This window comes from Rattus norvegicus, chromosome 14 (assembly GCF_036323735.1).
Source record: "Rattus norvegicus strain BN/NHsdMcwi chromosome 14, GRCr8, whole genome shotgun sequence".
NCBI lineage: Eukaryota > Metazoa > Chordata > Mammalia > Rodentia > Muridae > Rattus > Rattus norvegicus.
In genome coordinates, this window is record NC_086032.1 from 88457407 (window position 1) to 88472805 (window position 15399).

Sequence of the window (15399 nt, forward strand, 5' to 3'; positions counted from 1 at the left end):
TTATTCGGAGGTTCTAGTTTGTCCTCTATTACTGTAACAAACAGAGCAAACAAAACCAACTTGGGGTAAGGAATAGTTTATATAGTTTATACCTGTAGATAAAACCCCATCACTGAGGGAAAGCCAGGGCAGGAGTTTAAACAGGAACAACGTAGGAATGCTGCTTGCTGACTCACTGGTTCGTGCACAGCCAACTACCTTGAACATTCCAGATTTTCCACACAGTTGGCTGGGCCTTTCTCTGTCAATTAGCAAGCAGGCCAATCTAATCTAAGTAATTTCTCAATTAAGGTTCGTTCTTCCCAGGTAGCTCTCCTTTGTGTCAAGTTGACAAGTTCTAGTCAATTTACTGGATGTGCTGGTTCCACAAACCTAAGTCTAGAATTTTTGGAAGTTGATCTAGGAGGGCAAAATATAATAAGACAGGACTAAACGCTAGACCTTTGTGTTTGCTCTACTTCTGGGAAAGGGGAAATAAGACAAGATGTTGAAATAAGTCATGCTATCAATAATAGTTCTCAGTGATACCTGGTAAGTCCAATGGTGTGTTCCTCAACAAGATCACACTTAGTCTAAGTATCAGCTGCATTGCAAGGGTCCTGGGGGCCTTTATGCCCTCACAGCCTGGTTCTGAATTTTAGGAGTTGCCATGACCTTGTTAGATTGGATTATTTACTAAAGCCAGTCAACAGAGATGCTAGAAATGAGGTTAGGGAAGACTCCTATGGAATTGGCATGATACCTCCCATTGCTTGCACTATATCCTGCCATTCAGCAGCCAGAGAGTGGGTAAGCTTCAATATCTAGAGTTTTTATAGATGTTTAGTTGATTGAATAAAATCACTATTTGTGTAACTGAATTTTTGTCCAACCTTGTCTTCTCCTCAAAGATTGGAGTAGAACCAGTGTTCTCAATCTCTCATCATGTTTTATTTTGTTTCAAACTTGTTTCTTTGAAACAAATTCTCCTTCCAAGCCATTTTAGACCAAGACTGTTTCCTCCCATATGTGATGATATTTTAGCTACCAGAATATACTTTCTTCATCTTGCCCCAAAGTGGTACATATGGGTGGAGATGTATGTGCTAGTTATGACACTAGGATATTTATGACAGTGGACAATTAAATGAGTGACAAAGGAGCATAGTGCCTGTGATATGACACATGTGAAATACATGATGGTTATGTTTGACAAAGCAATAAGCACTAAGAACAAAGAACCCAGCACATGCCAGTTTAATGGCAATTGTACCTTTGCTCCTTTTCACTGATAATGGATTGGGGGTAGGCAGAGCAGCCAGGAGACAGCTCTTGAGTATCTTGAAGATGAGTTCCCAAAGGGACAGGCCATGAAACTCACGTCTCAATTTGTTTTTCACAGGGATCACACTATACAGCCATCCATATGGAGGGGCCTTGCTGAATGAAGACAGAATGTGAGTGGACGGGGAAACGTACAGAAGGAAATCTCTAAGATGCCAAGGAGTGATTTTGATCGCATTTCAACATTTTTTTCAGGAGAGATACTGTCACAGATAGCTTTAAAAGGGGAAGTGAAAATGGCTGGGCAGAAAATGGGTGAAAATACTATTCAGCTGTGGTTCTCATAAAAGAAATTGTTTTTTACAAAAAGAATTCTTCCTGTAGCCTCTGGATAGTACACATTCCAGAAGGACCATTCACCTTAACAGCATAAAAATACCACTCACATAGGTAAACATGCAGAACCTCCCTGAACATTTTTCTATGTGTAACTTAACTCACAGTCAACAAGAAGTGTGGGTATTGTTGCCTTGGTGCATTGGGGTCTACATTTAAGTGTCACCAGTTGATACTAAGTACATTGTCTCTGCCCTCATTCTCTTCCCCATCTCCATTCTGTTCCATATAACTAACATCATTTAGTTTAAAAAATCAATGATAAAAATATTATTTATTTAATCCTCTGGCCTGCCAAGTGGAGACCATATATCTTCATGAGTATGCTCTCCTTAAATAAGCAATGAAACAGAAAAGGAGAGCTTCAGTTTTCTTTGTTACCTCTATTGTTGGCGAGTTCTATCTCAGTTCTGGGGCAGGCTAGCTGATGACTGTAATATAACAAGGTGTGATAGACAGAAGGCATAACCTAATGAGTGCTGTGTGGTGAGATGTTAATTATGTCAGACAGCTAAAAGACTGCTTGTGTCCACCTGCTTCCAGAGATAGATAGAATGGTCAGTGGCAACACTTGACTCTACAGATGGTTCTCCAGGTCCACCTTGTCAGAGAGACTGCATGGTTTGATCATGGTGATATGTGGCCAGACACCTAAGTCTGGGCATCAGCCAGTAAGGCAAGCAGTCCTACAGATACCCCTCCTTGTTGAGTTCTGCACAGCGAATGGGTTTTAGTGTCAGGAAGGGCCCTAGTAGCTGGATGCTGCTCGACAGAGGTTTACTGTTTAACTGAGAGTCAGACTACACAATCAAGAGTAGAGTAAGGAGATGCTGAATGCTCTTCTGTTCATGTTTGTCTGTTCTAGTCTCTGTTGTGGGTTCTGTAAGCTCGGAACAATAACCTACATCTTGAAAGGACTTGAGGGGACTGAATGAAAGAGAGAAGCTATACATTGTTGTCAGTGTGCCTGGCCTTCCTTCTCACCAAGTCTTAATAGTAAAAAGAAGTTCTGGTTTCTTCTATGAGATCTGATAAGCTATTACATTATCCTCTGTCTACAGCCTGGAAAGTATCCGCCAGTGTGGTGTTGCCCTCTGCATTGTCCTGGGATTCTCCATCTTGTCAGCATCGATTGGTAGCTCTGTGGTGAAGGACAGAGTGACCGGAGCTAAAAGGTTGCAACATATAAGTGGCCTTGGCTACAGGACATATTGGCTGATTAACTTCCTGTATGATATGGTAGGATTTGTGAATATGGTTCTTATATGAATATGGTGGTTGAAGGGTCTAATCCACATGGGGGAGTCCACAATGGAAGTACTCATTCTACTGGCTAAGAATACCTACCAGTTTGCCTTTACCAGGTACCATCAGACCTTCAGGATTACTTTATGAGGGGAAGAATCAGTAATCATGGTTTAGAGAGCTCTGAAATCAAGGACCCTGAGGTTTTTTTTTTTTTTTTTTTCTAATCAGGAAAGCAATGAATGAATAGCAGCATTCACAATTCCCTTTCAGAAGGCTAGAGGGTGGAATGGTAAAATCTATTAGAAATGACCTCTCATCTGTACCCCTAACTTCTGCCCTCAGTGTCAGTAGCTTCCCATTGTGGTAGCAGATATCAGAGTTTGTTACAGTTTTGAAATCACTAGACTTTGTCTTCTGTTCTTTTTGTGGCAATATCAAGTCCTTGTTGAGTTGCTGCCTAGAGCTTAGACCAGGTATTTTCAATGCATGTACTCTGATTTAGATTTAGTTCTCTTGCACAACCACCACTCATGCCATCACTATAGAGCAGAACTGGCATTTTTGAACAAACAAAATATATGTGTATGTATGCCCTCATGGAGATGATGCAGTCTATGATGTGGAAAATCCTATGTGAACAGAAGGTAGGGCAGGCCTGAATCTCCCCAAGAGCCTCCCACTCCTCAGCTTCTGACCATCTGTGTTGTTTTATACAGAACCGATGTGTTAACAAGCTGATCGTAAGCAATGTTTACTCCTTTGAATGGACTTAGAATTCCACTGACTAGTTTGCTTTTGATCCTGTTATCTAGATACTGTAAATCATATAGATTATCTGAGTCTTACCAGAGGTACCTTAACATTCAGAAGACTCCAAGAGTACCTTCATCCAGCACAAAAGGTGGCTCATAAATCTTAAGACTAAGAAGTGCTGGTCCTCAGAGGCTTTGCCTTTGTTAAACCATGCCTCTTCTTAGGGAGGCAGTGGCTCCTCCAGAATGATGCTTCTAGTTGGGCAGAACCACACTTCAGTATCTGTCACTCAGCGCTATCCCCAGTACCAGTCTCAGGCCTCAGTGTTCCCCAGCATTTTCCAGCTGGTGATCCCAGGGAATAGGAAGAATGTGACGACAGAGAGTAGGAGCACAAAGAGTAACTCACCTGACACTATAGACAAAACAAACCCTAAGGACTCTGAGATTTCCTCTCTTCTTTTTGTGCTTTCTTATCTCCTTATCCTGTATCCTGAATGTGGCCCTTCTTCACTCTATGCTATGTGGACTTGGGACATAAGGGCAAGAAGGACTGTTTGATATTTGGCTGACACTTTCCTTCCACTTTTACTTAGTCATTTCATGTTTATTCTGTCCGATGCCTCAATCAATGAATATTGTTGAGGAGATGTTATGGGTCAGGGTGTGTGCAAGTTTGCTGAGGCTAAGCATCTGTATCTCCCAGCATTCAGTGTTCAAACTTATTCTGCAGTGTGATAGTACCAGGAATTGGGATCCTTGGGAAAATGACTAGATCAAGAGGATATAGCCTTCATGAATAGATTAGTACCTGTATAAAGCGGGCTTCAGAGAACTCTCATACCTCTTCTAACACATAGCAAAACCATAGAAAATGCGCCAGTTCTAAATTGAAAAGTAGGTGTACACTATATACTAAATCTGTTACTGTCCTAGTCTTAGATTTCTCAACCTTCAGAACTGTGAGCACTAGATCCTTGTTGGTTGTAAGCCAACGAGCCTATGCTTTTGTTTCACCCATTCAACGGACTGCATGATGGTCCTAAATATATCATTGAGTTGGAGTGGATCTGTCTCCTGCTAGAGCTCACATACTTATTGGAGGAAGCAGACACAAATACACCAGATATAAGTGATCCATGACTAAATCATTTGTGAGCATGGAAGAGGTAATGATGCAAAGGTAACTTTCATGCAGGAAGTTAGTGTCATAGAGTAAATTTCAGCAGAGATTTAAGAGCCAAAAGGACTCAGCCATGTGGGTTAGCCTGAGGAAGTGTTCTGTGGTCAGCAATCCTACAGAAGCAACTGCTAGGTTTGGGACTGTCCAAAGGAGGCCTGGGGATTCTGCTTGTTGTTGGTTCTGCAGAGTCCTTGAAGGAAAGGCTATAGGGGAAGCAGAGCAGGGAAGATCTATCCCATCCCCATCCCCATCCCCATCCCCATCCCCATCCCCATCCCCATCCCCATCCCCATCCCCATCCCCATCCCCATCCCCATCCCCATCCCCATCCCCATCCCCATCCCCATCCCCTCCCCATCCACATCCCCATCCCCATCCATCCCCATCTCTCTCTCTCTCTCTCTCTCTCTCTCTCTCTCTCTCTCTCTCTGTGTGTGTGTGTGTGTGTGTGTGTGTGTGTGTGTGTGTGTGTACTTGTTTCTGGAACAGTTTCTTGGCCCTTCCCAAGGGAGCTAGACATAGATGGCTCTGGTAGGTTATTTGAGTCTGTTTTCCCCTAAAGGATTATGTGTCTGGACACAAAACATAGTCACTCTAAACATCTTTGAATATGCAAAGCAGGGGCTAGGTTTAAATAGAACTTGAATAGAAACTGCAGAGTAAGTAGAGCATGATTAATGTCCCCATCTAATGCAGCATGGCCCCCTTTGTTTTTCCAGCTCTTTTACTTGGTTTCCGTCTGCCTGTGTGTCGCCATTATAGCAGCCTTCCAGTTAACAGCTTTCACATTTCGGGAGAACTTGGCGGCCACAGCCCTCCTGCTAGCACTTTTCGGGTATGTGATGAGAAACACGGCTGCAGAATTATGGTTTGTTTTCTGAGAAGGAAAACCCTCAGGATGGCTTTGAACCTGCTGTCTGCTTCATGATTTTTTCTCTTCTCAAGCAATTATGTTACTCCTACCAGGGCTGCTGAGCAAACAAGCTTGAACAAGATGATGAATGCCCTGTAGAGGAGGGGAAGGTTGACGCAGTCATAATGAAGATGGCATTGGTCCTGCCTCAGAAAGGCCCTCAAGCTGTTTGACAAACTTGTGCAGTGGGAAATGGATTCTCTGTTATTCTCACTTTGACATTAATCGTGGGCTCAAATACATAATCCAGTTAGCTCAGAAACTGCGTTTGTGGGGATTCTCTTGTGAGGCGATCTGGAATATTTTTTCCCCTCCTATAATATCAGTAGCTTGGAAGTATTTTGTGCGACTTCTATTACTTTCTTCCTCAGAGGGAAAAGGTAAAAGTAGAAAAGTTATTGCAGAAATCCTCATTTATATACTCTGTATGCTTGCAACGGCTTCCCAAATGATACCCGCCTGGTGGAGAAAATGAATTAATGTACTAAGATTTTATTTTTTTTAAACAACCCTCTTTCCCATATTTATGCCAAAGGCTATAAAGAAAGTGAAATCTACATATTTTACTATCATTCCAGTGATCAAGAATTACTCAAAGTATCTAACTAGGGGACAATGTTTTGCCTAAATGTGTGTGTGTCTGTTGTTAGATGAGTGGATAGACAGATAGGAATCAATGGATGGGAAAGGACAGGATGGTACGGGGAAAGCAGATCTTGCAGGAATATTGATATGCCACTTACTCTGTGGCCTTGCTAATATGAATTCCCATATAAGCCTTGTTTCTTTCCTGTAAAATGTCAATTTTCTCGCTAAAAGTTAAATGAGATAATTGCTGTAAACATCAGGGACAACTGGCAGAGTCATTACATTAATTTTAGCTCTTACTGTTATTCATAGAATTATCTTTTTCTTTAGAGATAGTCATGTGCTCACAAAAAGAATGGTTATGGAACATGATGTTATATTCATTTGAAAGTTATGAGCTCATATATAAAGGGCTGTGTGCTCGTACCCTGATCTTATTATCTTATTTCAGCTTATTAATCTATTTACTGGGAAAGTGTTGTTGCATTTTGTTGTAGCATGGGTAAAATAGGCCTCGCTATAAAATTATGTTTGAATTTGAGAGGGCCAGACTTCAAAAATGATGACAAAATTTGGATGAAGTTAAATGGTTCAAAATTTAATTTTGTGAGATGTGTTTTTAGAAAATGTTTAACTTGATTACATTATGCTAGAAAATTCTATGTTCACAACTAAACATTTTGAGGGATTTCTGGAGAATCAGGTCTATGGATGCACAGTCATGATTTCCCAAGGGTGAGAGACTTCCTTGTTATACTATTGCTCTGAGCAAAGCAAATTATAAACTAAAGTTATGTCAGGCACGAAGCATATGCCTTTTATCCCAGCACTTGAGAGGAGGTAGAGGCAGGGGAATCTTCTCTGTGAGTTTGATATCAGCTTGGCTTACATACTGAGCTTCAGGACAGCTATAGCTATGTAGAAAGACTCTGTCTTAAAAAATGAGTGAATGAAAAGAATGAATAAAAAAAGAACAAGGTGTAAAGGCAAAACCACTTGGGGAGCTCGTTTACAGTTTGAGAGCATTAGTTCATTATCATCATGGCAGGGAATCTGGCAACAGGCAGGTAAGCAGAGTGCTGGAATAGTAGCTGAGAGCAGACAACTGATTAGCAAGTTTCAGGCAGGGGTTGGGGGAGAACCTGGTGTGGCCTCTTGAACCCTAACTGCAAAGCCTATCTCAAGTGACACAGCTTCTCCAACAAGGCCACAGCTAACTCAACAAGGTCATACCTCCCATTCCTCCCTCAACAATTCCACTCACTGGAACCAAGTATTCAGACCTATAAGCCTGACAAGGACCAGCCTAGACTTGGAGAAGGGTTCTGAGGAAGGAGTGTTTGGGAGCAATGAAAACAAGGACCCAAAGTCAAATCATGTGTCCAAGCCTGTGTTTTTCTTGAGACAGCTCTCCAGATAGCCCTCTGCTTGAGACAGCTCTCTCTTGTTCGAAAAAAATATTCTCAAAAACTCTCTGCATAGCTTATCTCTTGCAGACCAAAAGTCCAGTCTTTTATTCACATATCAATTCATTTGTTTATTCTAGTTCCCTTTTGACTATCCCATAAATCACCGTCTCAGTACCTTAGCCCCTTGATTCTTAGAAGACAGCAAATATTTACACAAACACACAAACACACACACACACACACACACACACACACACACACGGCAAATGAATTCAGAGATCTGTCTGTCTTTGTAAGCATGAAATTGATTGGGATCCTAGACTGAGGTTACCATTTTGACTATGACTGGACCTAAATTAGCTCTGCTCCAGAATGACCTAGAACTCAAAAATCTAACCTCCCTTGTATTTCATTGCCTTTTTATCTTTCTGACAAGCTGGCTCATAGTACAGTATTCTGAAAGAGAAAGAGCCAAGAGATGCCAATTACGACAAATATGAGTCAAAGGACTTGAAAGGTTCTTATTTCATCACTGGTGTAGAGCTCCAGATGCAGGTTTGAAATCTGTGACCCATGCTGTAAGAACCTCAGCATTAGCGGCGACTTTCAGGCTGCAGGCTGTCTCAGGATGAGGGGAGTGACTCCTCGTCCTTCTCTTCCTCCTCTTCCTCATCCTCCCCTTTCTCCTCCCTAACCCCCACCCCTTCTCCTCCTTCTAGTGCTCATTTTCCTCTTTCTACTTCTCCTCTTCCTCCTCCCAGAACCTGTGGGTATCAGGAACCAAAGTACAAACTAAGAAGCCAACTCCTAGGAAATGCAGAAACTCAAGGACATTTTCAGACTTGAAATAAATCTGTTGATTAGCTGGTGTCTGACAAATAAGGAAGAGGATAAAGGAAGCAAGTCTTTGGAAAGTTAGAACACAGATGCTCATGATAATTTAACTTTCTATCAAGGAAAATGGATATTTAAACTATGACAAGGTAGGTAGCCGGTTAGCATCAAAAAGAGTAAAAAATACTGGAAATTGTTGACCTGGTGGGAGGATGAGCTCTGGGTCAGTCTGAGCTGCATAAAGAGGCTGATAAGAGGAGGAGGGGGACGGTTAGAACTGAGACAGAGGGGATAGGCAAAGACAGAGATAGATAGAGACATGGCAGAGACAGGGACAGAGAGAGACACAGAGAAACAGAGGCAAAGACAGGGGGATAGAGACAGAAACATAGAGAGACAAAGAAGACAGAGAGCCAGGAATAGAGAAGGACAGAGAGACAGAGACATTAAATGGGGGAGACTCAGAGACAGGTGGATAGAGAAAGAAATGAGAGGCAGACATACACAGAATGTGGGAGACACATACAGAGAGAGACAGAGATAAGAGACAGACTTAGAGACAGAGGAGTGGGAACGAGTAATGTTGATCACAATAGTACACTCCTTTAATATTAACTCTCAGAACTTCAGAACACAGAGGCAGAAAGACTGGCATGAGGCCACATATTAAGACATTTTCTCAAAGATCCCAACAATTTAGAAGAAAACAAAAAGTGACACTAAAAATATCTGAAATGAAAACAGACAACTTAGATTAAAAATGTAAAGCTATGAACACCTTTGGTGCATGGTTAATGCTAAAGGGATCTGACAATGGAGTATGGACTCCTGTTTGTCCCCCAGGGAAATTCACACAGCAGAAGGAAGGGGCAGTTGTCAGGAGGAGAATAAGATATGTTCTCATAAACCCCCAAATACCTGCAAACAGTGAATTATACAATCATTAAAGTGATGAGTTGTATTTTAATAAAAGAGTAGAGAGTCTTAAGAGCCACAGTAGGTTTCATATAAAGTAAATTATGCTCTGTAAGTCAATTTAAATTTTCCCTTAACATTTAGAAAAGACTGGGGTAGGGGCTGGATCTGCCAGTATGTTAATTTCAACCAAGTGTTTGAAAGGAGAATAATGAAAATGCAGCTTAAAAAAAAAAAAAAACCATGGAATCATTGCTGGTGGAAAATCTGCTCAAAGATTCATTAATGCAGGAAAGGAAATCCCAAGAGGTGTCATTTAAGACTATGTCTTTGTCTCTGAGTCTTTTTTCTTAAGACAATGCTTTGATCCACTTATCAAACACTTGAAGGACATAACCCAGTATGAAGACCTTATATAAGGATTCTGCGCATTCCCCAGTAGAGTAGAGACTATGGATGACGTGGTAATTAATTGCTCGAGCATAGCTCAGGGTGTCCGGGTTGACAGTGGGAGGGGAAGGCATCGTGAGACCACAATATGAACGGGGAGATGCTAATCAAAGCAGATGGTCGGCTGCCTTGTGCCATGCCAGCCAGCCACATCAGATATTTCATGAGGGGCTCTGTGCCTTCCCCCTGGATTACTCTAGCTCCCACACTTTTAAGTTTAACTGAGAGAGAGCTGCCTGGATGCCATATTTTACAAGGAACAAAGAAAGGCTGGGTTTCCTGTACTTCTGGTTTAGGTATACTAGGGTCGTTATTTCAACCTATTAATAATACACATGTATAAAGTAAAAAAATTTGTCTTCGTTTCAGAAATTTGATGAATCAATAGTTTTAACACACGTACCTCTTTCTCCCTCCCTTCCTCATTCCCCTCCCTCCCCCTCCCTCCCTCCCTCCTTCCCGCCCCCTCTGCTTACTCTAAGAATGCATTTGATAGAAATTAAAATCAGACCTAAAATTAGACATGACAGTCTCTACTAATGCTTCTATGTGTTTCAGTTATAGGAATAATTTATCTCCTCTTCCCTCTCATTCTTTGCCTTCATTTTGCCCTCTTCTTAGACTAGGCTGTCTTTAAATTGTCTAGCATCCTGCCTTACAGCCTGAGCTCTGGAAGGTGTTTGTCACCATGCCTCTTTCCCACTTGCTGAAGGCAACCTTACATGATGATGGAGGGTAACAGTTGAATTCTGCCCTAGAAAGAACAGTAGGAAGTACATGTAGGGTTAGGACTTGGGTTTGATTCTTCCTGATGGTACTTTATTTCTGACAGGACTAGTCAAAATTAACAGCAGTAGTCAGTTAGGCCTCACCTCCTTGGCACTTATTTTCATTTTACTTAATTATTTTATATAATAAATATTTTAGAAAATTGCTTTGAAGCACTTGTCTCCAACATGTTCTTCACAGTCATTGGGAAGCAGATTGCTACCCAGTGAAGTCTCTGAGATGACTTTGTACATCATGCCCCACACATTTTTCTCAAGTACACGAGTTTATCTTTTAATACACGGTGTTTGCTAGTTACAGATTATCAATGACCAAATGCTATCTTAAGGCTCTAAAATCCCGCACATGGTTTTGGAATCCCATAATTTTCAGAGCAAGTTAATGTTAGGGAATAACATTTAAAAGGTACTAGAATATTCCAAGCTAAACACTCACCACAGGAAATATTGACAGGTCTTGTTTGGGTGTGGAGAGAACACGTTTTGGCTCAGAATAGATGAATCTTTCCCAAAAGCCTTTGATTTTTGAATAGGTATCTTCTCTGCCTGTACTTGGAAATTCTTCTTGCTTGTACTTGTTGTTCCAAGTGCAAGAATCCTTCAATGAGGAACGCTAAGTTGACTGCATTTTTCTTTCACAAAAGAAAGCTGTGGGAACTTAGCCTTGGATGGAAAGCTGGTTCTAGGAGGTAAAATGTGAAAGACGGATGCAGAGGTTTGGCTGTGGGGGTGTTAGAGTAGCTTCTTGGATCGTGTGGCCACTGATAAGGCTCAACATTTAGCAGTGCTCCTTGCTACCCACTCTTGGGCCCACTCAGATGCAGCTCCATGGCCAGCTTTACCTACAGGCCTGCAGCGGAAGATTGCTCATGGTGTCAACCTTACTATGGGTACCCTGTCTATGAGTTACAGATGCCATCTTCCAGGTGGTGGGGGCATGGGAGGAGGATAGGAGACACAGGAGAAGTGACAGCACACTTTCTAGAATGAACGGGACTCTAGAAATGAAGCTTTCAATGCTTATGCTTATGTCCTTTGTGTAGAAGAGCTCTGACTATTCTTATATTCTCTAGATCGCCTAATTCCCACCATAATCAGTGGGCATCATTCCTGCAATAGGCTGGAGAAGCATAGGAAGTCCTACTGAGAGAAGTGGACAAAGTCCACCAGAAATCCCAGACCTCGTGATAGTTTCCTTTCACCTTGCAAGGACTTTTTTTTTTTAGCAGACATATATATAACACAAAGTAAGGAAAACTCGCCATCCTAATAACATTGCATCTGTATTTTAGTTCAGTTGTAATACGAAGAAATGTTTCATGAAAATAAAAATAACTTTTCCTTCTGCTTTTTAGATATGCAATGATTCCATGGATGTATCTGATATCCAGAATCTTTTCTAGTTCAGATGTGGCCTTCATCTCCTACATCTCCTTGAACTTCATCTTTGGCCTGTGCACCATGTTGATGACCACCATGCCCCGGCTCTTGGCTATCATTTCCAAAGCTCAGGTGATTCAGTGGCAGTGGCCTGTTTCCTAAGTGCAAGAGACAGGAGAGTGCAGAGGCCCACTGCTTTGTTACTACCGTGATAAAAAGCCTGGTTCAAACAATGTAAAGAAAGAAGGATTTATTTTGACTCACAGTTAAGAGGGCTTTCACTTATCCTAAGGGCCTGGCAAAACTATGTGTAGGAGGAGGGTATTCATCTCCTGTTGAGTGCAAGGAAGAGCCTAGAATCTAGGTACACCCTACAAGGTCTGCTTTCAGTGTTCTACTCTCTCCAGCCAAGAGTCTTCATGCTCAAGTTTACAGAAACCCTCAAAATAGTGCCACCATTTGGGAAGGAAGCATTTAAGGATAGTGATTGACTGCAAACATTTCTGTGATGTTTTAAGGGCAGCTGCATGAGTCAGGGCTGGGCCATATAGGTGTTCACTGTTTCATTCCCAAAGGCCTTCTCAGGGATCCTCAGATATTGACTTATTGGCGACAGAGGAATGGCTACAATAAAGCATGTCTTGCCAAAGTGCCACTGAATAATAGCTTAAAATCTTAAGTAAGCTGGGCCACAGCCTTGTCCATAAGCACATGATGGTGTGCCTGAAGAATCATGCTGGGATTCCTTTGTCTTCTCTGGCATATGTGTACGTTAATCCAGTGTCTTTCCATGTATTAGAGGAAAAAAAGATGCCCTTGGCATGGGTTGTTCAACAGGGAATGGTTTTCCCTGTGTGGGAAATGCCTAGCAGGCATTAAGGCCAAGTAGACACAGTAGACACAGCCCATTCATTCCCTCTACCATGGCTCCTTATTGAGGCTGTCTTCTCTCTTGGCTTCTGCTTTAAAGCACCTGCCAGTCACTCATCATGGCCAGCATAATCTGTGAAAATAGGCTTCAGTTTCTGCCTTCTCCTTAGCTCTCATATTAAGTCCTCTCTTTTTCTGATTTTTATTATTCTCACCTCTGGGCACATTGTGTCCACAAGACTCTGTGTTCTCATCCTCTCTTATGGCTCAGTAGTTCTCGGATGTGACATTGTCACTTGGCAGGCTCCCAGTAGAAGGATATGCTCATACTCCCATTTCCAGTGGAGAGAGACTGAGGCCTGTCCCACTGGGATAGGATCACTCCTTATGTCTCGACTCCAGACTTAATACACTCTTGAATGACGGCCAACATTATCTCTTATTATTGTGCTTCATGTTTGTGTAGATGCAATGAAGTATGTAAATATCAATTTTGCATTCAATGAGGGCAATGATCTATTTCAGTGATTTTTTATTTTTTTACAGATTGAGTTTGACACTAATCTGTATTAATATTCTGAGCCTTTAGAGAGACAGCTTGCCAAACAATTGATTGGCTTTAACTTGAGGAGAATATTGAAATCAGCAGAAGGGACATAGAGGCCCTGCTCCACCCCATCGATTTCTAATGTGGCATGGTTTATTGAAGGTGCTGTAAACTGTGGTAGTGAGGAAAGAAGATTCAATACAGATAGAGCTGGGAGAAACCAACAGCCAGGTCAGCTAGGTAACAGAATAAGGGCAAGCTAACTCCAAAAGGAAGGGGGAAGTGAAACCTTGGAACTGAAGAGAAGTTAGCTAGGAATGCTTTCATTCAGAGAAGCCTAATCGCTTGCAAGATAAAAAGGCAGAGTTATCTGCAGTGAAAACAGCTCCGCTCATCTTACAGAGTCAGCAGGCAATGGGTGCTTCCTGGAAGAAAAGTATTTGAGTCACTCAGCAATTAGTTAGGAAGGAAGGACATTTGACTGGATTTGCTTTGATCTTTCTCTTTCCTTTGCTCCTTATCATGAAACTGTTTGCTAAAGCCTTTTAACAGTGTTTAAATATTCATTCTAATTGATACTGAATGTCCATTGTCATGTTAGAAGGCTTCATGAACTTGTAAAATTAATGAAAGGTATCAAGAGTGACATCAGGCTCTCAGGTCATAAGCTAGTACAGCCAGTGTTGATCACTGTATGTGCACAATAAGAGCCAATATGACTCTTTTCTTATTGCTAATATACTGTTAAAGAATGATGCGTCTTGGGTTGGGAGGCACGGTCAGGCATGTATCTTTCTCCCACAGATGAAAATCTCTGCTTCAACTATGAAAATGCTATCAGGTTTAAGATTATAGTTTCTATTTCTCTATGTATTAATTAATATTCCTCAATCACTACTCTTCCTGAATCAAACAATTGATTAGTCAATCCATGAATTTATTTGTATTTTTATTAATTCTGCATTCACATATTACATATCCTTTGTCAATACTTGTGTAAAAATCACTGTGACTACCTTAAAATGAGTTTCAGAAACATAGATGTCACCATATCATGTCATTAACTCTCATTCCCCATGTTCAAGACTACCACTAGTAACAGAAATCCTTTCAGATGGCATGGTAATTGACACAGGCATAGATCAATGTGGATTTAGATGTAGTTTTTCCTTAGAGTCTTGTTACAGACTCACAGGCAGTTGCCAATTTTTTTTGTATTGATACAGTAAAAAGTCGGAGATATGGCCAGTGGTACTTTCTGTTCTCATAATTCTGTTCTACAATAATTTCATTGTAGAAATTCTTCCTCTGTTTTCATCTATCCAAAACCACCTTCCAAAGGCATGGTTTTCTAGGCTAACCTATTAGGGATAAAAATTCAACATATATTTTGTGAGTGGTTACAAATATTTCATCCATAACATTCTGCCCCTGGGCTCCCAAGACTCATGTCTTCCGTGGGTGGAAATTACAAACTCATTCTGTCACAGGAGGTCTAAAATATTTCACTTATTGTGGCCCCAATTCTAAAGCATCTAATCTATAAAATTCATCAGATTCAGATGTGGGTGGGAATCAAAATTATATTCCATCATAACTTCTCTCTAGCTGTGAGCTGGTACAATCATATGTATGGGACAGGTCTAGGACACATATTCCCACTTCAAAATGGAGAAGAGGAAGAGAGGGTCAATAGATTCCACCAAGCAAAACCTAGTAAGACACACATATCATATGATCTCAGGGGCAATCCTGTCTGGCTCCATGGCTGTCTGAGAATGTCTCTGAGAACCAGGATAGGGAAGACTAGACCTGCAGTCCCAACCCAAAACAACAGCAAGTTATTGGTATATGTTATAAAAT

At 41.3% G+C, this 15399-nt stretch overlaps 1 protein-coding gene across 1 annotated transcript in view; it reads left to right on the plus strand.

The window, feature by feature from the left end:
• The window catches only part of Abca13 (ATP binding cassette subfamily A member 13), a 502723-nt gene that overhangs the window by 370261 nt on the left and 117063 nt on the right, over positions 1-15399 (plus strand). The window contains exons 49-52 of the mRNA XM_063273790.1: positions 1382-1436; positions 2721-2898; positions 5562-5677; positions 12095-12251. Coding sequence (XP_063129860.1) covers positions 1382-1436; positions 2721-2898; positions 5562-5677; positions 12095-12251 — 506 coding nt within the window. The remainder of the gene's footprint in view (positions 1-1381; positions 1437-2720; positions 2899-5561; positions 5678-12094; positions 12252-15399) is intronic.